This window comes from Hemicordylus capensis, chromosome 1 (assembly GCF_027244095.1).
Source record: "Hemicordylus capensis ecotype Gifberg chromosome 1, rHemCap1.1.pri, whole genome shotgun sequence".
In the NCBI taxonomy this organism is placed as follows: Eukaryota; Metazoa; Chordata; class Lepidosauria; order Squamata; family Cordylidae; genus Hemicordylus; species Hemicordylus capensis.
In genome coordinates, this window is record NC_069657.1 from 33,977,664 (window position 1) to 34,003,943 (window position 26,280).

Genomic DNA, 26,280 nt, shown 5'->3' on the forward strand with positions numbered 1-26,280 from the left:
TTTTTCTTTGTAAACTGCTTTGTGGACTTTGGTTGTAGAGCGGCATATAAATATCCGTAGTAGTAGTAGTAACAGTTGTGTGGATGATCCTTTTGGAGAAATCTTATTAGGAGATTTCCCTACCTTCAAGCTGCCATTGCCAGCACCATAAATAGGACTAAAAGAACTGGAATTGAATGCACAGGGGAAATACAGAATGAAGATGGGAGTGGATGAAGGGGAGATTATTCTGATCTATACAGCTACTGTGCTAAATACCAGGTATAATGATGCATTCCTTTCCCCTGTTTTGTGGAACCGACATCTCTAAATAAAGCCTTACAAAGTCTGGAAACCTCCACATGGCGATTGGCATCTAATTCACAGGATTTGAGGAAGTGGAAATCAAAACACTGAAGTTACTTACAGTGGCCAGCAGATGGCATCGTTGTAATATACATAGATTAAAGACATGAGTTTTACAGAGTCTGTACTGCCTCATGTTGAGGAGTCTGTAGCAGAAAAAGCGCCAAGCCCCACTGCTAATTCTATAGTTCTACTCTATTCTAAGCTGGTCAGACCTTACTTGGAATACTGTGTTCAGTTCTCGGGATTTTGAGGAGGACACTGATAATTTAGAATGGGTTCAGAGGAGGACAGCACAAATGGTGAGTGGGATGTGGAAACCAAATCCTGTGAGGAATGTTTGAAAGAACGGGGCATTTTTATTTTCTGTCTGTCTATCTATCTAGTTTATATATGTCCTGATATGTATATCTCTAGGAAGTGCACACAATTTAAAACAACAGATATAAAACAGAGTAACAGATCTTTAATCTGGAGAAGAGAAGACCAAGGGAAGATATGGCAGTCACCTTCAAGTATCTGAAGGACTGTCTCATTGGAGTAGACCTGTTCTCGGTTGAACTGTTGCCAGGGTCACCTCTGGGTTATCCTTTCCCACTAGCTCCAAGGCAGGACAGATTCGATTGGTTGTAGAAATTTCAGCCACGCCTCCTTGGTGCTAGGAGGATAACCCCTCTCAGTTTTTTCTGTCCTCAGCAAGCTCCATGGCAGCATTTTTCTAGCTCTCTCTCTTTTCTGCTGATATTACTTCTCTAACTACAGTATTCTGTTCTCCAAATCCTTTTTTTTTCTGTCCCTGATCTTTATTACTTGCTATTATCTGAAAAGAAAAGAAAAGAAAGAAAACCACCCTTCTTTCGTCTGTTTCTCCCCCCCTCCCCCCACTTCTCTCCCCCCTCATCTCCTCTTTCCTCTCCGTTGCTTGGAGCCAGTCAGAGAGGGACAGAGCAATTTCTCCAACAAGGGGAAGAGTTTGAATGTTTTCAGCCTGGGAGGCTTCAGGGCCGTTTGTAGGCCCCATTGGCGCAGGCTGCTGCAGGCCCTGCATAGCAAGGCCGCTTTTCCGACCTCCCGAAAACCTCCTGAAAAATTCGCCAGCAGTGAGTTGACAGTCCGTGATCGGCCGTCTCTCATCTATGGGCCACGGAGTCCCCCCTGGAAGGGCGTAATTTTACCGCGTCGGTGATGGCCGCTCTCGAGCCGCCCGTCCCGATTGTCGAAGGGGCCGCATCGAGTATCCCGCCTTCGGGCTGCGAGACTCGCTCTACTGCGGCCCGGCGCGCCACGCTGCTGCAGGCAGCTTGAAGTGGCTGTGAAGAGCGCTTTGGGAGGCTCCCTATTGCCAACGCCCCACCAACCTCAGAAGAGATTAGGCGGATTGGCGAGCTGGCTAGCAACCTGACCGGCAGGGCAGCGAGGCCATCACAGGCATCTTCTGTTCCTAAGATGGCGACGGTTGCGAAGAATCCCTCCATTTTACCTGAAGGAGCCGGTAATGTAAAAGGGAGACAGTCTCTAAAAGGGCGGGAAAAGCCTAAGACTGTGACTATGTTGTTTGGCCAGCAGGGGGAGTCTGCTGCAGAGACTGGGCCTAAAGAACCCTCCAGTTCTAACTCTGCTGTTTTACCTAAGTCTGTGCTGCCACCTGAGTAGCTGGCATGGTTTCGCAATGCAATCATTGGCACCATCTACCAGGTTAGGCCCCCTAAGAGGAGTGAGAGATCCACAAAGGGGAGAAGGCATAAATCACCCAGTGTGAGCTCCTCACCTAGCGAGTTTGTCAGTCCTTCTCCCAAGAAGGCCAAAAGCAAGCTTAAGCATAGTTTGCTGGACAAGTTGTCTGGCAAGGTGGCACGGGACCATTCCTCTGATGCTTCTGATCAGACTCTGGGGGCCCTAGGGGTTTACTTGCACCTCCCCCCCCCAAAAAAAGTCATTGCAGACTCAGAGAGGCCTAATCTGCCTTCTGACCCTGAAGACCCAATTAATGCAGGAGGAGGTTTTGATCCGGACCCAATGGTCTGGAGGGGGGGACACTGGTGATGCCTCAGTGTCACAGCACCTCTTTGTGGCAGAGGACTTCAGCCCACTGATGTTCAGAATTATTAAAACAATGGGACTGAGGCTGGGCAGAGTTTTGACTCTTGTGCCAAAGGGGACTTGGTCTTTCCTAGAGCACACCCCAAGGACAGGCTGATGCCCATGCCAGAGTTGTTTGTGGATGTAGTCAAACAGGAATGGTTGACACCAGCTTCCAGCTGCAAGGCTGTGTGCATGGCTAACAAACTTTATTCTTTTCAGCAAACCACTACAGATATGTTGAGGACACCAAATGCGGATGCCCCGATTTCGCAATTGGTGTCGGATTCCTTGGCATCTCGAGAGGGTGAGTTTTCTCTAAAAGACATAGCTGACCAGAAGGTCTAGCTGTCATTTAATCGTGTCATGAAACCGTGCGCCTGGTGGTCCGTGCAACAGCGGCAGCATCCAGGGCAGCCCGTGACTCCTTATTATTGGTGGTCAATCTTCTGAGTGATCCTCCAGGGGACCCAGTTAAGATGTGACAGCAACTATTCAAGATCCAGAAGGCGCAGGCCCTTATAGCCGATGCCACTCTTGATACGATTAGATTCTCAGCGCAAGAGGCGGTTTCATCATTTGTTGGCAGACGCCACTTGTGGCTCAAAATTGGACAGGTTGGTTCTACCTCTAGGCTAAACCTTGCTACCGTCTCTTACGACAGCAAGAAGCTTTTTGGTGAGTCTGCCCTACAAGACATTCTTGTAGAATCGTCTGATAAGTGAATGACAATGCCTTCAACCAATAAAAAGACTGATAAACAGCCTTTTAAAAGGCCCTTCCAATACAATCGGTCCTTTCATAGCTTCCGGCCCTTCAGGGGCCAGGACAGAGATACAAAATTCCAGAGGGGATCTTGGAATCCTCAGAGAGCACCCTTTAGAGGGTTTGGTACCTACAAACAGCAAGCTGCTCAGTCAAAGCAGCAAAAGCCACTACAATGACTTGAAGCATTTCAGGCTTGGAGGGCATTTGTCTCACCTCGCCCCAGCCTGGGAAGATTAACCTCAGACAACTGGGTTCTGCAGCTGATCCATCACAGCTACAGGATAGAGTTTCACTCCTCTCCCCCTGCTGCTTTATCCCCACTCTAAGGTCAAAAGCATTCTCAAAGCATTTGCCGATAGTCTAGGCAATCCAACTCCTCCTGGACATCAGGGCAGTGGAGCCAGTGCCTCTGGCACAGGAGGGAGAGGGAGTTAAACCAAAACAGCAAAACAAAACACCTCTATCCTATTTACCGTCCCAAAAAGGGACGGTTCAAGGAGAGCTGTTTTAGACTTAAATTTTTTTGAACAGATGGGTCCACAGAACTCATTTCCAGATGGAAACTCTAAGAGCAGTTTCAGAGGCACTCTTTCATCTGGATGTGCTCGCGTCCATAGATATAAGGGAGGCCTGCCTGCATCTTCCTATACACCCGGAAAGCAGGCAGTACCTTCGGTTTAGATATGCTGGAAGGCATTTTCAATACAGCAGCCCCTCATGTCTCCACAAAGTTGTTGGCACCACTGGTGGCGCAACTCTGTCAGAAAGGGATAGTCAATTGTTGCTGCAGGCGAGATCTCTCCCAGAGGCAGAACAGGACTTGGTCCTTAACTATCGCAACACTCGAACCATGGTTTCATCATAAATGGAGAAAAGAGTCAATTGACGCCATGCCACAGGCTGCGCCATTTGTGGGTAATCATAGTTACCTTAGTGGACCGCCTCTTGCTTCCACCAGACAGGTTACAGACTATCCAGACAGAGGTTCACCTGGTCCTAGTGAATCCAAGAGTTCCTCTGGCTTCCTTGTCAAGACTGCTGAGCTTGATGGTGGCCGCACCAGACTCAGTTCCGTGGGCTTGAATTCATCTGCACGACCTCCAGTGGTTTCTCCTACCCCACCAGAAGGCAATCGTAAGGAAGTGTAGACTGCTTATAAAGTTGCCACCAGACCTGCGTCACTCTCTCCGCTGGTGGATCAACTCCAACAACCTGAATTGGGAAAAGACCTTCTTGGACCCACAGATGTTCATCAGAACAACAGACCCAAGTTGACAGGGGCTGGGGAGCCCACTGCCTCAACCAGTTGGCGCAGCAGCTATGGAACACGGAGGAGCGTTCTCACAACATAAATTGGAGGGAACTCCATGCAATTTGCCTAGCGCTACTAGCATTCCAGGAGATCATCCAAGGCACTGAAGTATTTGTAAAGACCGACAATACGACGGCAAAGGCATATGTAAACAAGCAATGGGGGTCCAGGTCATCTCACCAGGAGGCTGTCCTTCTGCTGTCTTGGGCAGAGAGCAACCTTCCTTCCCTGATGGCACACCACATCAAGGGAGAGCTGAACCTGTTTGCAGACTGGTTAAGCTGGGCTGACATCCAACTGGGGGAATGGGCTCTAAATCCATCAGTTTTAACCCAGATAACAGAGAAGATGGGCATGCCCGAGGTAGACCTCTTCATGACTCCGAAGAATGCACAATCCCCAGCGTTTATGCCTAGATTTCCATGCAGGGAGGCGATGGCAGTGGATGCCCTATCCAGTCTATGGCCAGACGCTTTCCTTTATACGTATCCTCTGACACCTCTGTTGGCCAGAGTCCTGCAATGGATGTGTCTTCGAGCAAGAGTACTCTTAGTGGCACCATTCTGGCCCAGGAGACCCTGGTTTCCAGAGCTCCTCCATCTGGCGGTGGAGCCACCTTGGGAGTTGCCTCAGACCCCGGACCTGCTCCATCAGGGTCCAGTTTTACACCCGGATCCATGTTGGTTTCGGCTCATCGTTTGGAAACTGAGTGCCGAGTCCTGAGCCAACATGGCTACTCGGAGGGAGTTCTCAGCACTATGCTGGCGTCGTAAAGTCCATCGACAGAGAGAATTTATCAATATACATTGGGAGCACTCCTTCGCTGGATGTCTCGCAACTCCGTTCCGAAGGGCACGGCTAAGTTATATCATCTCCTGCTCTTCTTACAAGAAGGGTTCAAGAAGGGACTATGTCCGAATACCCTGCAACGGCAGGCATTGCCTTTGATGGAGTTGCTCTCAGTAGAAAAGACAAAATGTCTCAGTCACATCCTCACCAGCGTAGTTTCTTTGAGGTGCCTCGCTGATGTCACCTCCAACAGTGCATACGTTACCCTCTTGGGAACTACATACTGTCCTCAAGGCATTGCAAGCTCACTCCTTGGAGCCTTTGGCAGCTATTCTGATCAGGATCTTACAGTTTAAATTGGCCTTTTTGGTGGCCATCACTTCAGCAAGGCTCTTCTCGGTGCTGCAGGTGCTGTCTGTAAAACAAGTCACATTGTATATTTCAGAAAGAGGCCATCAGGCTCATTCCAGACCCCTTCATGAGGCCAAAGGTGGTGTCCCCCTTCCACCCATCGCAAGATGGGTTCCTACCTTCATTTTGCCCCAATTTTCCATCAGTCTCAAGATGTTTTCCTCCCTTCTTTTTGCCCGCGCCCGGTCCACGAGAAGGAAAAACTCTGGCATAACCTGGATGTCCGGCGCTGCCTCAAGAAATATATCGCCCGCACCGCCTCATTCAGAAATACGGACCAAATGTTCGTCTCCTTCCACCCGAGATCAATGGGCTCGCCCGTATCAGCACCTACTATCGCACGATGGATAAGGGCGTGTATCTCGCTGGCGTATGAGACACTTCGCTTACCCCAGCCTTCAGGCATCTCGGCGCACTCTACCAGGGCGGCCGCCACCTCAGCCGCCTTTTCAACTAATGCCCCAATCCAGGACATTTGCAGAGCCGCCACTTGGGCCAATCCCTCTACGTTTACTAAGCACTACAAGATCGAATCCTACGCCGATATTCAGGCGTCCTTTGGAAGAAGGGTGCTTCAGCAGGTTCTCCCTCGGGAGTAGGCCGGAGCGCACCCGCCCTCTGCGTTGGACAAGCTGTGGTATGTCCCAGAGGTGTCCCTGGCAACAGTTCAACCGAGAACGGAGCATTGGTGTTCACTTACCGTGAAGGCTCCTTCTGGTTGATGTTGCCAGGGACACCTCGACCCACCCAGTTTGGCGCTCCTGGCCTCCTCCCGTGGAGAGTCCCTTCTCAGGCCTCCCTCCGGGGTTCGCAGGGTATACCGATCCGCTCTTTGCCTCTAGCCCAAGAACCCTGTGTGCTGCTCCAGTCTGGTTGTTTTTCACATGTTTATTTATTGTCCAGTCCGTCTTTGGTGTGTACCAGTATTTCTCTCGGACAGCAAGAACTGGGAGGGGTTATCCTCCTAGCACCAAGGAGGCGTGGCTGAAATTTCTACAACCAATCGAATCTGTCCTGCCTTGGAGCTAGTGGGAAAGGATAACCCAGAGGTGTCCCTGGCAACATCAACCAGAAGGAGCCTTCACGGTAAGTGAACACCAATGCTCCGTTCTCTTTTCCTTCCAAAGGCAGAACTAGAACCCAGAAACAGATTTAAGCTGGACATTAGGAGAAATTTCCAAACAGTAAGAGCTGTTCACCAGAGGAACAGTCTGCCTCATGAAATTGTAGTCTCTCCTTCGCTGGAAGTTTTCAGACAGAGGGTGGAGAGTCATCTGTCAGGGATGCTATAGCAGATTCCTGCACTAAGCAGAGGGTGAAGACCTCCAAGTTCTCTTCCAACTAAAATCCTGTCATTCTAATTAGCATTTCACTTTCCCTTCGCTCAGGATTCTTGGACTTGGGCCCCCAGATGTACTTGGACTACAACTTCATCCCTAGCCATAATGGCCAAAGGCCATTGTGTCTGGGGATAATGGGCATTGTAGTCCAACACACTGTTCCCTCTAAGGCGTGCACATATGCACACACTCACACGTTTTCTGATGTCCGCTCAGTTAATTTTAGATCCCGCTCAGGTTGAATCAGGAAGGCCCCATTCTGAATGCACGAGCGCACACACTGCTTTGATACTGCCGCCCAGAACAAAACTCATTCCGCACACAGAGGAACAAAATTAGAGAGAACACAGGTCTAACATCTGGGGAACCTTGCCTGATAACTCCTGCTTTAGCTTATTACACACATACACATCCTTCTCACAGGATGGGGTTTTGGCACACCCCATTTAGGATTCTCACTCAATCCCAATCCCTCCCATGCGTCTCCCATCCAGATCATCCTAAGTGTTTAATGTAATGTGTAGTTTAGCCCAAGGTTTTCAGGATTTCTATGCAAATAAGACAGAGGTATTGACTGTGGGAGGTCAGGACCCGAGAGATGGATTAGATCTGCCTGTTCTGGATGGGGTTATACTCCCCCTAAGAGATCAGGTATGTAGCTTGGGAGTGCTCCTGGACCCCAAACTCTCCCTGGTTTCTCAGGTTGAGACAGTGGCCAGGAGTGCTTTTTATCAGCTTCAGCTCATACATCAGCTACGGCCATTTCTGGAGGTAAATGACCTTAAAACAGTGGTGCATATGCTGGTAGCCTCCAGGCTTGACTACTGAAATGCACTCTACATGGGACTGCCTTTGTCTGAACACAGTACAGAACGCAGCAGCCAGATTGGTCTCAGGGACAAAACGAAGGGACTATATAACACTGGTTTTGAAAGAACTCTACTGGCTGCTGATATGTTTCCAAGTGAAATACAAACTGCTGGTTATTACCTATAAAGCCCTTAATGGCTTGGGTCCAGGATATTTAAGAGAGCCCCTTCTTTGTCATGAACCCTGCCGCCTATTAAGATCATCTGGAGAGGTCCGATTACAGTTGCCACCAGCTTGTTTGGTGGCAACTCAGGACTGGGCCTTCTCTGTGGCTGCCCCAAGGCTTTGGAATAAGCTCCCTGTTGAAATAAGAGCATCCCCTTCTCTGTTTGTTTTCAGGAAGACTCTCAAGACATACCTGTTTTCTCAGGCTTTTAACTGAAAAAATTTCAAATTTAATGTCTTTTTATCTGTGATCTTGTTTTATTAATTTTGGTAATTTTGTCTGTTTTATACAATTTGCTGAGTTTTTCAAATTTGTACACCGCCTAGAGATGTTTGTATCGGGCGGTACAGAAACATGATAAATATATAAATGAAGATTTCTGTGTATACAAGAGAAGCACAGTGGCCATTCAAAGCAGGTCAGTGTGTGTCTCTTTCATAGTTCTGTGCTTTCCACAGAAATGCTCCAGACCCTAGATCCTCTCCTGTATTTAATGGTCCTTTGGCCCCACTGTTAATGATGTTTCTTCTCTATTTGGCAACTGAGATAGAGTTGCCAGATAGAGCATGAACACAACTTCATGCATGTGTTAAAGGGCTTTAGTCTACACACAAAACCTTCTGCCATAACCACTCTGTTATCCTTTACTGGACTCCTTGTTGTTTGCAGATTTCCCTGCTCCTTCAGGGGGACCTCTCCCTTTTCAGATGCATGCAGTTCTGCCCCCTTGGGCCATCACTAGGTATTTATTGCCTAGGTAGCAACATTATCAAGTGGGGCCAATTTGTTGCACAAACCCGCTGGGGGATTCCTAGTGCCAAGTCACAAAAGAAACATCATGTTTTATCAGTCTAATATTTGAGGCACTGCTGGAATCCTTGTTCTTCAGAGATGTTCTCAATTTTTTAAAAAACCCCACCTTCCAGATATAAAACTGGTTTTGAAGAAATCAGGTTTAAACATACACATACTTGAGAGTAAAAATGTGCATTAGCAGATCAGTACTGTTACGATGTCGCTGCTACAAGGTGGTATGAAGGGGCTTGATGTTGGCCCATCTTCACAACTAACATCAGAGGCATTGGCCTGCAGGTAAATGAAGCCGCGGACTTCTTGCTGAAGCTCTAGAACTGGTCAGTCTGGCTCTAGATCTGGTTAGTCCTCTAGATCTGAATGGCTCCAGATCTGGTCAGTCCTGGATGGGAGAACATCTGGGAACCCCATATCTACTGCCTTAAGTTCCACCATAGATGGAAGGTGGGGTTTAAAATCTAATAAGTCAACTAATCAGACCTGGCCAAACTAGATGGAATATTAAATTGGAAGTGGATCCCAGTGTATGCAACAGAGAGCTTCTTAAAGCAGGGGCCCTCAAACCCCCAGATGTTGTTAGACTACAACTCCCAGCATCCTCAGTATGACCTTGGATTTATTGCATAAGTTTGTATTTTTATCTTGTACGTTGACTTGTGGACATATGTTGAAAAGTGGTTTAGAAATACTGGTTGCCATACAGGGCAAGGACGCACTCGCGTAGTGAGACAGCAGCCTAAGAAAACCTCCCAACTAACTGTCTCGTTGCAATGGGGATGTGACATTTTTTAATGCTATCCCCTTCCCCAGGAAGCCCTCTATGGCACCCCCCAAAATGTCCCAAAAGGCTTCACAACCCTTGGGGACATATTTTTGGGTGGCAAAGGGAGGGTTTCCTGGCATCAAACACTGCCACTTTCCCGCTGCACCAATGCAGTTAGCTGGGAAGTCCAGGATGCTCTATCTCTGCACCGGTGTATCCTTGCTCTTTATGTTAGCCACTACTACTGCTGCTAATACTGGGCTACATTCTGCACAGTCCCCCATCAAAAACAGGGACTCACCAGGGTTGCTGACAAGCTGCGCAACTTCAAAGGCAGCCCTGACAGTGTAGTGACAGGGCTGTAGAGCAATGCCTTTAAACAAGGCTGTCCCATCCACTAGATGAACTAGGCAGGTGCCTAGGGTGCCAAACGAAGCGGGGTGCTGATGGCCTGAGTCACATGCCACCCACATGGACAACACTGCCCTTATGGGTCAGCGCACACACCTCCCATTATTGGTGTGGGCAGGGTGGCAACTGAGTGGGCACTCTCCATCCCTGTTGCTCATCCAGACACCCACTTGCTGTCCTCGCCAACTCCACTTGCCATTGGGCAGTCAGCAGCGCACTATAATTGTGCTGCTGTGTTGTGCAGCAATGTCATTATAATGCGCTGCAGCAGGCTAGCTGCCTAGCGGCGAGCAGAAGTGATGAGGAGAGCAAGTTTCCGGGCGATGGTGCCCACCCACCCAATGGGAGACATCCTTCCAATGGGAGGCGTCTGCCTGTGCAGGCAAAGGGGTGGGAGATGCCAAAGCCAGGCTTCACCTGGGGCATCACCAATCACTGGGCTGCCACTGCCTTTAAAACATTTCTGGGCAGCTGCACAATGCTCCTTGCATTGGAAACAGTGCTGCAGGAAGTGCTTTCTAGGCATTCTGCAGCAACCCCATTGCTACACTCTTGGGGCTGCTTTAGAAGTTGTACAGTAGGTGGATTACCACCGTCGACTGGGGAGTGTACAGAATGTATAATAATAATAATAATAATAATAATAATAATAATAATAATAATAATAATACTTTCTATCAGTGTTCTCTCTATGGCATGCACACGTGTACACTCTCACAAGTTTTTTGATATCCACTCAGTTAATTTTAGATCCCGCTCAGAATGAATCAGGAAGGTCCCCCTCTGAATGCTCGTGCACACACACTGCCTTGATACTGCTGCCCAGTACAAAACTAATTCCTCACTCAGATGAAAAAAATTAGAACACTGCTTTCTAGTATGAGTACACAGATGTGTATGAAGCAAAACAGGGCATGTTCACATGTGCATCATCTTTGCACGATGATGGAAGTATCAAATGGTGACCTGCATATGTGAATGAACCATTGTGGATCTAACACCCCTGGAAAAACTTTCATATCACCTTGGACACAATGCTTTCCCATGAAGCCCATTCACACATTCAGCTGTGAGTTATCAAGTAAAACACGACAACTTAATAGGATAAGAGCAGCAATAAAAGCATCACCCATCCTATGAATCTGGTGCCCCCTCTGCCCTCCAGTGGCCACTTCTGGCCAAGTCTCAGAGGTCAAGCTCTCTTGTGGGAGCACATGCGTGTCCACAGTCTTGTCAGAGAATGTGGTGGCTGGGGTTGGGGTTCAGGCAGCTCTCGGGAGAAACCAAAAATGGGGAGAGAAGGTTGACAATTGGAATGCGGCAAAAGAAAGACAGCTTGGTTGTCTGGTCAGAAGTTTTGGCAGTGCTGAGGTGGCTTGCTGGCCACAGACAGAGGCACAGAGCCCTTAGTAGAGATGAAGTAAACATCATGTTTCAAAGGCTGCTTCATGTTTTCCAATAGTACAAGCACAACAGAACCTGGAATTGTTCCAACTCAGTTTTTGTTATTTTAAAAGTTTGTGTTCTGCTGTTCCAATGTGCTACAAGTGGCTTACAACAAAAATAAAATAAAGCAAAACCAAAATGTTGCAGCAGCCAATAAGGAACAAAAGTGAAGAAGAAATAGAGGTCATTCACACAGCCAAACAGGAGGGAGCTGGGGGGAAAAGCAGGATCCTACCAACCTTCCCGCAGATGATCAAGCCTCTTTGGGGCTCTGCCACTTGCTCACCCACACAACCGGCGCAGTGATGGACTCCTGAAGTGGGATTGAGAGGAGGACGTCCTCCCACATCCCACAATGCACTGCCTGGGCAGCGGAGAGGCAGCCTGCAACAGTGCAGCAGCACTCCACTCGCTGGCTGTGCTTTCCACAGCACTCTATGACCACCGCTCCCAGAAGCCCTTTTGAGAGTCACGGTGCTGCCGACAACCATAAAGTGAGGCGAGGCAGACTCGTTTTCTCCCCTATCTCACTTTTTGCCCAGGTAGCGGATGTGCAGCAGCTGGTTAGTGGGCCTCCCAGAGGCTCTGAAGATATGAGCTGTTTGCGTAAACTCTTTCCTACCCAAGCAGGTCATGTTGTGAGAACAGTCCCATCATTTCAGTGAAACAGCAGAACACTTTCCATCAGTACCCTGCATTTGAGGGACCCGTACCCATGTTCATTGTGTACAGATGTGTGTACCTGTGTACAGACCCCTGTATGCATGTGCAATATCATAGCTGAACAGAGCTTCACCCCCACCCCCACTGGAACCATATCTCTGAGTGCTCTCCTACCTTCACCCAGCTGCAGAGCAGGGTCCATGAGCTCCATCATGTACTCCACGTTCAGAAGCACCTCCGTCAGGTCGCTGCGGGCCAGGACATACATCAGCACCGGGAGGAAGTCATCTGCCCCATAAGGCTTCCCTGAAACGAGGAGAGACTCGTTCAGTTAACAACCAGCAAGCCAAAGGAGAGCTGGTCTTGATGAGGAGAGCTGGCCTTGTGGTAACAAGCATGACTTGTCCCCTTAGATAAGCAGGGTCCCGTACCCATGTTGCATATGAATGGGAGGCTAGAAGTGTGAGCACTGTAAGATATTCCCCACAGGGGATGGAGCTGCTCTGGGAAGAGCAGAAGGTTTCGAGTTCCCTCCCTGGCTTCTCCAAGATAGAGCTGAGAGAAATTCCTGCTTGCAACCTTGGAGACTCTGCTGCCAGTCTGTGAAGACAATACTGAGCTAGATAGACCAATGGTCTGACTCAGTATATGGCAGCTTCCTATGTTCCTGCGGCTCTCTGGGAGGAGCAGAAGGTTTCAAGTTCCCTCCCTGGCATCTCCAAGATAGGGCTGAGAGAGATTCCTGCCTGCAACCTTGGAGAAGCCAAGCCGCTGCCAGTCTATGCCAGGCCTGCTCAACTTAGGCCTCCCAGATGTTTTTGGACTACAACTCCCATAATCCCCAGCCACATTAGTCAACAGCCAGGGATTATGGGAGTTGTAGGCCAACATCTGCAGGAGGGCCGAAGTTGAGCAGGTCTGGATACTGAGCGAGATGGACCAATGGTCTGACTCAGTATTGTAGCTTCCTATGTCCTTGTGTTCCAAAGGCTGATTCAGACCTGCAAATCTGACTTGAGGCCAATGAAGAGAACGCACAAGAGCTCCAGGCTGCATCTTCGTGTGTATTACCTACATGTCCACCTGTCAACCAGCCCTTCTTGGAGCAACTGTGTCCCCTGCTAACCAGGCGTGGGCCGTGAACGCACCTCCGGGGGGGCAGCGGGCGGTTTCTTTAAGTGTAAACGGAGCTGGTGCTCTGTGCCGCCCAGCAGCCCCCGTGGCGGGGAATCGCCTCTGCCACTCACATGGCTGCTGGCGGGGGCTCGCCTCCATGGGAGCCAGGTGAGTGGCGGAGGTGATTCCCCGCCGCAGGGGCTGCTGGGCGGCACGGAGCACTGGCTCCGTTTACACTTAAAGAAGCCCCCCCCCCCCGAGGCACCTTAACGGCCCGCGCCTGCTGCTAACTGAGCAAAGAAGCACCTTTTAAAAGTGGCGGTTCTCTTTATTGAGCGGGGGGGGGGGGAGCAACTGGCCCTATCCATCCCCAGCACAGCATCCCTCTAGTGGCTGTTGCTGGTTTCTATCTTATGTTTCTTTTTAGGTAGTGAGCCCTTTGGGAACTTTGGTTGAAAAGTGGTATATAACTATTCGTAGTAGTGGTAGTCGCAGTAGCATTTGCGTTTTCAAAGTCTCATAGCATGGTTTGAAGGCACAGAGTGCAGCAACTCTGCTGAAGCTAAGCAGGTGAGGGTTTAGTAGCCAGTGAGCGGCAGTGTGGTGTAATGGGCATAGTCTTGGACTCAGAGTCAGCCATGAAGCTTATTGGGTGACTTTGGGCCATTCTTTGTCTCCCAGCCTCTCTCTTCACAGGGTTGTTGTGAGGGGAAAAAATGGTGTGTGCGCGGGGGCAGTGTTCCCTCTAACAGGGATTCCCAGATGTTGTTGACTACAACCCCCATAATCCCCAAACAAAGGCTGTTGCAGCTGGGAATGCTGGGAGTTCTAGTCAATAAAATCTGGGAATCCCTGTTAGAGGGAACAGTGTGTGTGGGGGACATCATATATACTGTTCTGAGCTCCTTTGAAGCAGGGTAGGAAATAAATCTAGCAATAACTGCCAGTGCCGGGATGGGAGAATGCCTGACAACAGCCCTGTGGATGCTGCTTTGAACTCCATGATGGAAAAACAGCAACTAAAAAATAGCAATTGAACCGATGAGAAAGAGAACTAATGTGCAAATTGATCTGGCAGGAACCATTCTTTCAAGATTCTCCCTCTGGCTTCATTAGTGGGAAAAGAAACCTCTTTTGGACATTTAAAAGAGGACCAATTTCTTGTATGTTAAGAAGAGCTGTTACTGCTGGGAGTTCCCAGACAATGCCAATAGTAGTTCAGGAGGGCCATTATATGCAGTTACCATGCAGGAAAGAAGTGTGTCGTGGAATAAGGAAGATGGATCATGATAAGTTATGTCCATTACACCAAGACATTAAAGAAAACTAGTTATTTCATCTTACTAAAAATATTCAATATTGGTTTCTGTTAATTTTTTTAAAAAAGGAGGGGAGGAACCAGAATAAGAGAGTCGTGCCTAAGTCCCATTGAAATTAACAGGACAAGTTAGTCATGTCTAACTTGTCTCATTTATTTCAATAGCAACTAATCATGACTAACTTAGTCTGGATTCTGCCCTGAATATCAAATTAGTGCAAAAGAGCTGATCATAAAGCAGTTCAAGGCAGCCAAATTTAGATCTGATTTTTTAAAAATTGAAAACAAATGTTATTTCTGGCCAGAAATAATACCCTGAGGAATCTTGCTGACATAGTTATGTTGCCCTTATAGACTAGAATATTTATTTGTTGCATAATGACAGCTTTATGTTTTGTGTTTGTTGCTAAGGCTTGCTGCCAAATCAACCTGAACTTACCAGAATTCTTCCTTGGGGCAGAATAACACCCTGCAGGAACCTGAAAACAGAAGTTTACTCTGGCAGCGGACTGCCAAACTAAGATTCAATTAGCTGCATGACGTTTCCTCCAAAATAAAAGATAATGGCTGATATCCTGACTAACGAAGTGCGAGTGCTTTGTGAAATGCACTGATCAAGTTCTCGGCTAACACAGCACTAGGCTGTGGGCATTGGAGTTCAGTGACCTTCTTGCCCTCGAAAGAGCTCTATGTAAACTGAAAATATGTCCCTGAGGTTCACACAGCCCTCAGGGACATATTTTCAGGTGACACAAATGACTTTTAGCCCACTGAAATTTGCACCCCCTGGAAGAGTAGGGCAATGCACATAGTCCCTCTTTTTCCTCACTACAAGCCTGTGCAGGTTAGGCTGAGGGGTGGGGAGCAGGGAGAAACTGGCCCAAGGTCACCCAGTGAGCTCTATGACTGAGTAGGGATCTGAACTAGGGTACTCTCAGTCATAGTGCACTGCTGTAGCCACTACACCACAGTGGCTCTCACATCACACTGTGGCTTGAGGCAAGAGGTTCTGAATGAATTCAGACAACCATTTTCTTTAAGCTAACTAGGTTGTCTGAACGGGGCCTGATGCATAGTGGAATGCCATATTGCCCAAGCCAGTCCGAGCCCAGTCCAGCTTGAGGGCAAGCCCTCTAGCCAGCCCGGTTCAATGTCGAACTGGCTCAAGGTCAAGCCGGTTCGCACATCCCTAGTCCTTATATGCATTTTAAGAAGACAGGTCAAGAAAAACAACATCAAAACATCAAAATGTAATAACATCAAACACTGCCCTTGCTTTGTATTGGTGAGTCGTGCCTATGAGTCAGCTTTCCTTATTTGTCAAGCAAAGTCAGCAGAGGTTTTCTTTCAGGCTGAGAATTATGTTTAGCTAGAGCTTTAATAAAATAAATACTTCTCTGCCTCCATCACAAAATAACTTAAAAGTAAATCAGAGAAAATACCCAGCAAATGGTCAGCCAGTTCAGTTCATAGGAAGCTGCCATATACTGAGTCAGACCATAAGTCCATCTAGTTCAGTATTGTCTTCACAGACTGGCAGCGGCTTCTCCAAGGTTGCAGGCAGGAATCTCTCTCAGCCCTATCTTGGAGAAGCCAGGGAGGGAACTTTGAAACCTTCTGCTCTTCCCAGAGCGGCTCCATCCCCTGAGGGGAATATCTTACAGTGCTCACACTTCTAGTCTCCCATTCATATGCAACCAGGGCAGACCCTGCTTAGCTAAGGGGACAAGTCATGCTTGCTACCACAAGACCAGCTCTCCTCTTAAAACAAAGCGGCAGAGCTTGAGAGTGTAAAGGCTCCTTTTTAAAAAAACCTGCATATCATGTTGTTATTATTATCAACACCACACTGTATATTATGGGAGTTGATTTCCTTGTTTGTAAAACTACACAGCAATATGGCCAAACAGAATAAGAGCTTCATTGTTCAATTAGAGCTGGCTGGGATGTTTCCTCTGTACAGTGCTTTACGGTACTAAGGAAGTCCTGCGGGTGTGGATGGAGAGCCAAAGGTTTAGCTGTACAAAGTAGGCATCAAATGAATTACATGAGTGGTAGCAGTGAATAAAGCGAACATTCTTCCTTAGATCTGGCCCTCTGTAGCTGTGGGGATCAGTTCTGCCTACTAAAGTATGTATGGATAATTTAAGGCATTCTTATATAACTCAATAAAGATCTGAAGCCATAGGAACATAGGAAGCTGTCTTATACTGAGCCAGACCATTGGCCCAGCTAGCTCAATATTGTCTATACAGGCTGGCAGTGGCTTCTCCAAGGTTGCAGGCAGGAGTCTCTCTCAGCTCTATCTTGGAGATGCCAGGGAGGGAACTTGGAACCTTCTGCTCTTCCCAGAGCAGCCCCATCCCCTCAGGGGAATATCTTACAATGCTCAAACATGTAGTCTCCCATTCAAATGCAAACCAGGGTAGACCCTGCTTAGCAAAGGGGACAATTCATGCTTGCTACCACAAGACCAGCTCTCCTCCCAGGAGGACCAGCTATCCCCTTTGCTAAGCAGAGTCAATCTCAGTTTGCATCAAATTGTCCGATGCCATGATTGTATGCTCTCTTACATTAGAATAAGAACATATGAACAGCCCTTCTGGATCAGGCCCAAGGCCCATCTAGTCCAACATCCTGTTCCACACAGTGACCCACCAGACGCCTCTAGAAGCCTACAGGCAGGAGTTGAGGGCATACCCTGTCTCTTGCTGTTACTCCCCTGCAACTGGTACTCAGAGGCATCCTGCCTCTGAGGCTGGAGGTGTCCTATTGCCCTCCAACTAGTAGCTGTTGATAGACCTCTCCTCCATGAAGTTATCCAACGCCCTCTTAAAGCCATCCAGGTTGTTGGCTGTCACCACATCTTGTGGCGTGGTGTAGTGGTTAGAGTGCTGGACTAGGACCGGGGAGACCTGAGTTCAAATCCCCATTCAGCCATGAAACTAGCTGGGTGACTCTGGGCCAGTCACTTCTCTCTCAGCCTAACCTACTTCACAGGGTTGTTGTGAAAGAGAAACTCAAGTATGTAAGACACCGCTCTGGGCTCCTTGGAGGAAGAGCAGGATATAAAATGTAAAAATAATTTAAAATAATAATAATAAATTTCCTGGCAATCAATTTCATGGGATGACCCCTGGTTCTAGTGTTATATGAGAGAGAGAAGAATTTCTCTCTATCCACTTTCTCCACACCATGCATGATTTTATAGACCTCTATCATGTCTCCCCACAGTCGTCTTTTTTCTAAACTAAAATGCCCCAGGAGTTGTAGCCTTGCCTCATAAGAAAGGTGCTCTAGGCACCTGATCATCTTGGTTGCCCTCTTCTGCACCTTTTCCAGTTCTACCGTGTCCTTTTTTAGATGTGGTGACCAGAATTGTACGCAGTACTCCAGGTGTGCTTGCACGATAGTTTTGCATAAGGGCATTGTAATATTAGCAGTTTTATTTTAATCCCCTTCCTGATTATTCGTAGCATGGAATTGGCCTTTTTCACAGCTGCCGCACATTGAATCGACGCTTTCAATGAGCTGTCCACCATGACCCCAAGATCCCTCTCCTAGTCAGTCACCGACAGCTCAGATCCCATAAACGTATACTTGAGGCTGGGGTTTTTCATCCCAAAGTGCATCACTTTACACTTGCCAACACTGAACCACATTTGCCATTTTGTTTCCCACTCACCCAATTTGGAGAGATCCTTTTGGAGCTCCTCAAAATCTGTTTTGGATTTGACTACCCGAAAGAGTTTGATATCATCTGCAGATTTGGCCACCTCACTACTTACCCCCACTTCCAGTTCATTTATGAATAAATTAAAAAGCACTGGTCCCAGGACAGATCCCTGGGGGACCCCACTTCTTACTTCCCTCCCTTGTGAAAACTCTCAGTTTATCCCTACCCTCTGTTTCCTGTCCTTCAACCAGTTAGCAATACATACATGTAGAATCATAATGTTGCCTCCGATACAGAGTGCTGTTTTGGAGACCAAGGCCAGTCCATGATTTGGCTGTTAGGTCTGAGTCTCAGGCTCATGCACTCCCTTCTCCCCTCATGTGTTCCAGTTCTCATCCTGACTTCCTTGTTCAGGAAAGCTGTGGCTTGTCATTATGAATTGGCAAACTTTAGTATAGACTTGCCCTCCAAACCAGGATCTGAAACCCATTCCTAACTGTGATTTCCAGTTCTTGTTTTGAGGGCAGACACAAATAATGCTTCCTCAGTTAAGATGTACTGGCAAAATATGTTTTGCCTTTTAAAAAAAGAAAGAAAGAACGAAATCAGGGTGGAACTTGAGTATGAAAGAGGAGGAGGGGGTATGTAAGTTTGAAAACAGCCATGATTTGGTTTGGTGTTACATGTGCAGTGGGCCAGAGTGTATCTCTCATATTCATCCCAGATATCAAAGAAGCTTATTTTCCATCTGTATTAGATCTTTTCAATAGATTATCTTCAGATACTGAACTGGTTTAATAACAATTCTCCATTCTTTATGGAAACTAAGGAGGAGAGCTGGCCTCATGGTAGCAGGCATGGATTGTCCCCTTTACTAAGCAGAGTCCATCTTGGTTTGCATTAGGCATGTGCATGGACCAAGGTTCATGCCCAGGTGTGGCGCTGAACTAGTTTGGGTGAGGGCTGAACTGGGGTGGGTGGGTGATTGGCATATTTAAAAGGGAGTACAGCAGGTCCTTAACTGCTCTCTGCCACTCCATGCATCTTCTTGACAGTGCATGGCGGCAGCATGGTGGCAGTACGCACATGGTCTCCGTGCATGCATGGGCATCATTTGTGTGGTCAGCAACACCATACGAGAAAGAGAGAGACTCCAGGGCAATTTGAGCTTCTCATATGAAAACTGCATAAAGAAGTATTTTCTCGTGCCAGAGGAAAATGATCAAACCAATCGTTTTCTGGCTTTGGTGAAAGCCAGTCTATATCCATTCTTTTCCCTGGCTCTGCATTAACTGCAGTGGAAGAGAGAGTATTTGGGTTCCCTGCTTGGCAAATAATGTCGTGGCTTATGGATGAAATTCATGATTCAGCAGAAACCCCGCAGTCCTGGAACATTCTGTGCAAAGTGAGATGATGGGACAGCGTGAGCAAATGAGGTCAAACACAAGACGTGCAAGAAGCACGCCTGTGGAGTGTTGCTCCCATTCTAGTATGGGCCAGGACACTTGGACAGGGCTGTCTGAAGGGGGGGGGGGTGCTAGGCAGGAGGTTGCCCAGGGCCTCATGCTTACAGCCCCTCCCCCTGCCCTGCATTGCAGAACTGCATTAGAGGCTCTTCTATTTCTGGCAGGGCCAGGACAACCTTAGAGTCATCAACCCCCTCAACTATTATCTCCCCAGACTGAGCACAAGCTGAGCAAAGAGAGTCCTGCGAACCTGGCAAGTCAAATCTGTCTTTGGGAGGTTTGAGCCGCCAAGGTGTGAGAGAGTGAACTGGCAACAGTAATACTTTGGACTTGTGCAAGCATTTCACATTGGGAGAGACATCAATCAAGGGGCTCATTTTAGCCGTATGCTTCAAAGATCAGGTGTATAGACACATCTGCATTGAAAACAAAACCGAATAACCACTTGCCATCAATATTGTATATGCAATTGTCCTGAATCTGTGTGTAATGCTCCAATATTTTTACAAAGGATAGAGCTTGCCCAAAGCCCTTGTGGAATTCAGGAAGGAGAGAGAGAGAGAGAGAGAGAGAGAGAGAGAGACTTTGTAGGCTAGATTGCAACCTCTCAGTTTGTCTGCTGCTGCCTCAAAATTGCTCATTAGCTGCAGTAAGTCCTTCAGTGGGTGCTTCAATGACATTGGAAATGGTCTCACTTGTTCAAGGTGGAATTGCCTTTTTCCAGATCCTGCTTGCCACCTTTTTATTTTTCAATGACATGGAACATTTGTTTCATAAATATCAGTAAGAGGCTTAAAATAAGCCCTCTCCTGTGCTACAACCCTCCCCCCTGCCCGCCATGCTATTACGGTCCAGGGGACCTCTCTGCAGCATCAGCCATGGGTTGAGCTATGGTGCTTGAATGAAATGGGAGTTTAATAATTGAATGCAGAGTAAAAAGGAATTGCAATCCTGCCCAAAGAAATTAAGGCTCTGCGGCCCTCATACATACATGGATATGTATCTCCCTTGCCTCTGTAGCACAGCAGGGCAAACACTCAATCACTGATGCAGTAGATACTATCCCTATGCAAGGATCTCAAAACACTTTGCAAACATCACCAAGCAAATCTTTCTTCCTGGGATGTGTGGTGCAACCACCCCTTATATTACTATTATTAGACTACTTCTCACTCTATCCTGGCCTTACAGAAAATCAGCATCTTATCCTAAACAATTCAGAAACCAGCAACTAATTCAGGGGTTCTCATGCTGTAGTCCAACAACATCTGAGGGCTCAAGTCTGAGAACCTCTGATACTAATCTGTTTAAAATCAGACCCAGGTGACAGATTCATAACAATGTCCTCACAGTCTGATTTAGAATTAAGGTTCCCAATCTATGACCATCTCCCCAACGGGACCCATAAAGGACCTACACCTCTTTGATTCCAAAGTCTCTGCTTGTTCTTACACAAAGGAATTCCTATAGACTCTGACACACCTCCCTGCCTCGTTAACCCTCCTTCTCTGCCCAGAACTGAAATTTCTGTAGTGTAGGGAGTTAGGCCATACCTCTTCTAGTGGGCAACCTACTTGTATTTTAAATGTCTGCAAACTGGACAGCAGCCTCTGCCCTATCACCCTAGCCCTCTTCGGATATTATTAGAAGAGACGCTGTACATGCATACAGCATCTCAACGTGGGTCAGGAATTCCCGCCCAGCCATCAATCAATCCCAGCAGTGCGCTGCTCACAGTTACACTAGCGTTTGTTTACAGAGGGACACGCCACAACCGTGATGGCTGCTGAGGCGGCTGCCGATCATGGAAATGGCAGCCATTATGGTTACAGCATGTCCCCTGACAAATGCCACTGTAACAATGAGTGGCACACTGCTGAGACTAATTAACAGCTGAACAGGATTTCTGGACCCACTTTGAGATGCTGTACACCAGCACAGCGTCACTTCTAATAACGTCTGAAGAGGACGCATGTTTTAGGGTTTTATTGCTGGGTTTTGTTGGTTTTTTAAATAGTCTCAAATGGGGAACAGAGGATCTCTCTCTTTTTCTCTCTTCACAGCTTTCAATAGCAGTCACAGAAAGGAGCGTGGCATCACACATTCAAAATGCCAAAGCAGATGTTCCAATAGCGACAGAAAATAATTCCATCAAACATGTCCCAACAGATTTAATCCAAAATGTCTTTTTTGCAGGTGACATTTCACAGGTGACGTCAGTGGCAGAGCATCTGCTTGCATGCAGAAGGTCTTAGTTTCAACCCCTGGCATCTCCAGGTAGGGCTGGGACACACTCCTGCCTGAAACCTTGGAGAGTTGCTGCCAGTCTAGACAATACTGGAGTTAGATGGACCAATGGCCTGATTCAGTATAAGGGAGCTTCCTATGTTCCTTTTCATTTGTTGCATTTTTAGGCCCCCTTTCATCTGTGACTCAAAGGCAGTTTAAAAGGGTTAAAACATCAGTCAATAATTAATAAAACAATATAAAACAGTATGTTTACAGCTAAAAATAGACACACGAGCAAATACAACCATATCGACACAAGTGGCCAAAATGTCGTCTCCAATATCCTCTCATGGATCAAAGACCTAGGAGAAGAATGTGGTCTTAAACTGCCTGTGAAAGGCCATAAAGGAGGTGAGAGTGTGAGTTTCCATGAGGAGGGAGTTCCACAGTTTGGGAGTAACCACTGAGAAGGCCCCGTCCCACCTCCTCGACAATCGAGCTACCGCTGGTGTCGGCATATGGAACAGAGTCCGCTCAGAAGATCTTGTAAGGCAAACAGATTCATATAAGGTGTTTTAGAACACCTCTTTCATTTGCTTCACCTGGTACTGCTACCATCCTAGTTCCTGCTGTAACTTAACTCAATAGTGTCAGAACAGAGATCTCAGTAGAGTGAAGCTATTAAAGTTGTGTTAGTAGCTCTTTTTGGAGCAAGCAAAAGAGGCATTCTAAAATATAGCCCCTCAAGAAGACATTTTGTCTACACATACCATGCCCTTTGTTATGTTTAATTAAACTATCTCCTGCACCTATTAGGATGTTGTGCTTTGGTCTCCATCAGCAGCCACCGGAAGGTGGTTGTCACAAGATGTGGTGACAGCCACCAAAAGAGGCTTAGACTAATTCATGGAGGACAGGTCTATCAATGGCTCCTAGTCTGGTGTCTATGGGCCACCTCCAGCCTCAGAGGCACGATGCCGCTCAATACCATAAGAACAGCCCAGCTGGATCAGGCTCAGGGCCCATCTAGTCCAGCATCCTGTTTCACACAGTGGCCCACCAGATGCCTCCGAGAAGCCCACAGGCAGGGGGTGAGGACTTGCTCCTTCTCCTGCCATTACTCCCCTTCCAGTTGCAGGGGAGTAACATCAGGAGGGAGGGCATGCCCTTGTCTCTGGTCTGTGGGCTTCCCAGAGGCATCTGGTGAGCCACTTTGTGCAATAGGATGCTGGGCTAGATAGGCCTTGGGCCTGATCCAGCTGGGCTGTTCTTATGTAAGGTTTAGCAGTGTTTCCAAACTGGCTGCAGCACACTTAGCATAATGATCAAGCCAATGCTTATGTAGCCATCACAGTCATTTTATAGCTAGTAGTCAGATTCACTGTAATACAGAAGACACAAAAGAAGAAACAATCCACAGGAGGTTTTAGGATTATTTCACAGTACCTGGGTTTCCCTGACTCATCGAGTCATAGATGAGTTTGCAGGATTTCAGGAGGATGCTGATCTTTTTCTCTGGAGAATAAGCCTTGTGCATGCTTGAGAGTTTATGTAGGATTTTATCCAGCAATGAAGATTCAGGCACACTGGTGGTGACTCCCAAGTCAGTGGTAGTCGTATTTTGAATGACTTGCTGGTTTTCCTTGAGGAGCTTGAAGGATCCATCTTTGTTGTGGATTTCCCTTAAGTAAGTATCAATGGCCTCTTTTAAAGGCTTCAAGACACATTTGTGCAGAGCTGACTCGATGATCACCTCTGGAAGATGGCAAATAAGACATAAAAGGAATATGTGAGAAATCAGCATAAACATAGATCCACCCACCTTAGAGCCACCCGTTTCTGAAAGCCTTCACACCGCCTGATTGTTCCTCTTGAGTTTCCACCATTTCCATTACAACCATTTCCTGTTGGGGTTTGTGATTATTTTAGCAAAGCGCCAAGGAAGCTCCCACTCCAGTTACAGAGTGCAGAGTTTAGTTGTTGCAACTATTTAAGTAACTCTGCATGGAGATAACTGTAGATTCTAAGTTTCTTAACTAGGAAGAGGACTGACTCACTACAGGAAGCACCTGAGGAGTCAAGGCAGGGGTCACAGAGTAAAAGCAAAGCAGGGACAGGTAAGGAGACCCTCACTAGCTAGGGATGTGCACGGAACCGCAGCGGGGCGGTTCGGCACGGGTGTGTGTATAGCTTTAAGGGGGGGTGGTAGTACTTACCCCCCCGCCGCTCTTCCCCCTCTGGTGCTGGTGGTTTTCCAAACGTTCTTGGGGTGGCAGAGTTCCTCCCTGCCGCCCCTGCCCCCGTCGTTGTCCTTGAGAGCTTAAAAGCAGGAAGAGCTGGTGGCACGCATGTGGCCTTCGCGGGGCGCGCGCTTGTCTCCGCTGCTGCCACGTGTGCGCCACATATGTCATGTTGCGCATGCACGCCAGCGGCAAAAACAAGCGCGCACGCTGCGAAGGGCGCATGCGCGCCACCAGCTCTTCCTGCTTTTAAGCTCTCAAGGACAACAACGGGGGCAGGGGTGGCAGGAAGGAACTCTGCCGCCCCAAGAACGTTTGGAAGACCACGAGCGCCGGAGGGGGAAGAGCGGCGGGGGGGAGTACTACCCCCCCCTAAAGCTACACACTCCCCCCCCCGGCCGAACCGAACCCCCGGAATTCCGGACCGGTTCGGAGGCCTTGACAATGGCCTCCGAACCGAACCATGCACACGACTATCACTAGCTACCTCTGCTCCCAATGCCCCTGGTGGTCATTAGGATAGTTGGTGCAAAAGGTTGATGCACTGGAACTCCATCTCCAACAGTTCCAAGCAGGCTAGTCATTTTCTGCTCCCCTGGACCCTCCAAACCATCAAAGGCATGTTTGGTCATGCAACAAGAGTATTCTCTGGAGCTGAAAAGGGAAGTCCATGAAATCCCATGCCATGTGTAACCAAAGGAATGTGCAGGTAGGGCAAATGTATATAGCCCACCACATTCCAAGTTTATAGTAAGCAAGTAACAATAAAAGGAACAGTGTTTACAGGCAAATAAAGGTCAAGTTAAAACGGGGGGGGGGGGAACAGTACAAAAAAAACACATGATATTTTTACTTCCTGATCTAGGTGTCATTGGACCAGGACAGGAGGCAATTCTCTTAGCATGAATTGTCCCCTGTCCTAAGCAGGGTCCACCCTGGTTTGCATTTGAATGGGAGACTACATGTGTGAGAACTGTCAGATAGAGATGTGCAAACAGGTTTGACATCAACTGTTGGGGGTCGAACTGAGCCAACCCCTGTTCGGCCTGACCCCAGACCGAACCCCAACCCAGTCCAGTTCGGGTCCAGTTCAGACTCAAACTGAACTGGACCAGCCAGTTCCGTGCACACCCCTACTGTCAGATATTCCCCTTAGGGGATGGGGCTGCTCTGGGAAGAGCATTTAAATGCTTGTATGCAGAAGGCTCTAAGTTCCCTCCCTGGCATCTTCAAGACAGGGCTAAGAAAGACCTATTTCAGAAGCCACTGCCAGTCTGGATAGACAATACTGAGCTAGATGGACCAATGGTCTGACTCGGTATAAGGCAGCTTCCTATGTTCCTAGCTAAGCCCTCAAAGCATGGCCATCTTATCTTATTTATTTATTATTTCTCTGTGTAAACCGCCCTGAGCCATTTTTGGAAGGGCGGTATAGAAATCGAATCAACAAATACTACTACTACTACTACTAATAATAATAATAATAATAATAAAGAAGCAGATGAAACCGTGGACCACCTAATCAGCTGTTGTAAAAAGATCGCACAGACTGACTACAAACAAAGGCATGACAAGGTAGCAGGGATGATACACTGGAACATCTGCAAAAAATACAAGCTACCTGTAGCCAAAAATTGGTGGGACCATAACATTGAAAAAGTTGAAGAAAATGGAGATGTAAAAATATTATTGGACTTCCGACTACAAACAGACAAACATCTGCCACACAATACACCAGATATCACTGTAGTCGAGAAGAAAGAAAAACAAGTCAAAATAATCGACATAGCAATACCAGGGGATAGCAGAATAGAAGAAAAAGAAATAGAAAAAATCACCAAATACAAAGATCTACAAATTGAAATTGAAAGGCTGTGGCAGAAAAAGACCAAAATAATCCCAGTGGTAATTGGCGCCCTGGGTGCAGTTCCAAAAGACCTTGAAGAGCACCTCAACACCATAGGGGCCACAGAAATCACCATCAGCCAATTACAAAAAGCAGCTTTACTGGGAACAGCCTATATTTTGCGACGATATCTATAATAACCAACAGTATTGA

The 26,280-nt window shown here is 47.5% G+C and overlaps 1 protein-coding gene and 1 long non-coding RNA gene across 2 annotated transcripts in view; one reads left to right on the plus strand and one right to left on the minus strand.

Annotated features, from left to right (window-relative positions):
• RIN3 (Ras and Rab interactor 3) overlaps nucleotides 1-26,280 on the minus strand; it is a 132,296-nt gene that overhangs the window by 16,124 nt on the left and 89,892 nt on the right. Inside the window, exons 7-8 of the mRNA XM_053269651.1 lie at nucleotides 23,428-23,736; nucleotides 12,351-12,482 (exon numbers count right to left, since the gene is read on the minus strand). Of these exons, the coding sequence (XP_053125626.1) occupies nucleotides 12,351-12,482; nucleotides 23,428-23,736 (441 nt within the window). The remainder of the gene's footprint in view (nucleotides 1-12,350; nucleotides 12,483-23,427; nucleotides 23,737-26,280) is intronic.
• LOC128333743 (uncharacterized) lies at nucleotides 451-15,460 on the plus strand. Its single transcript, XR_008311063.1, has 3 exons — nucleotides 451-647; nucleotides 8,407-8,498; nucleotides 15,022-15,460. It is a non-coding gene; the product is annotated as an uncharacterized LOC128333743 (long non-coding RNA).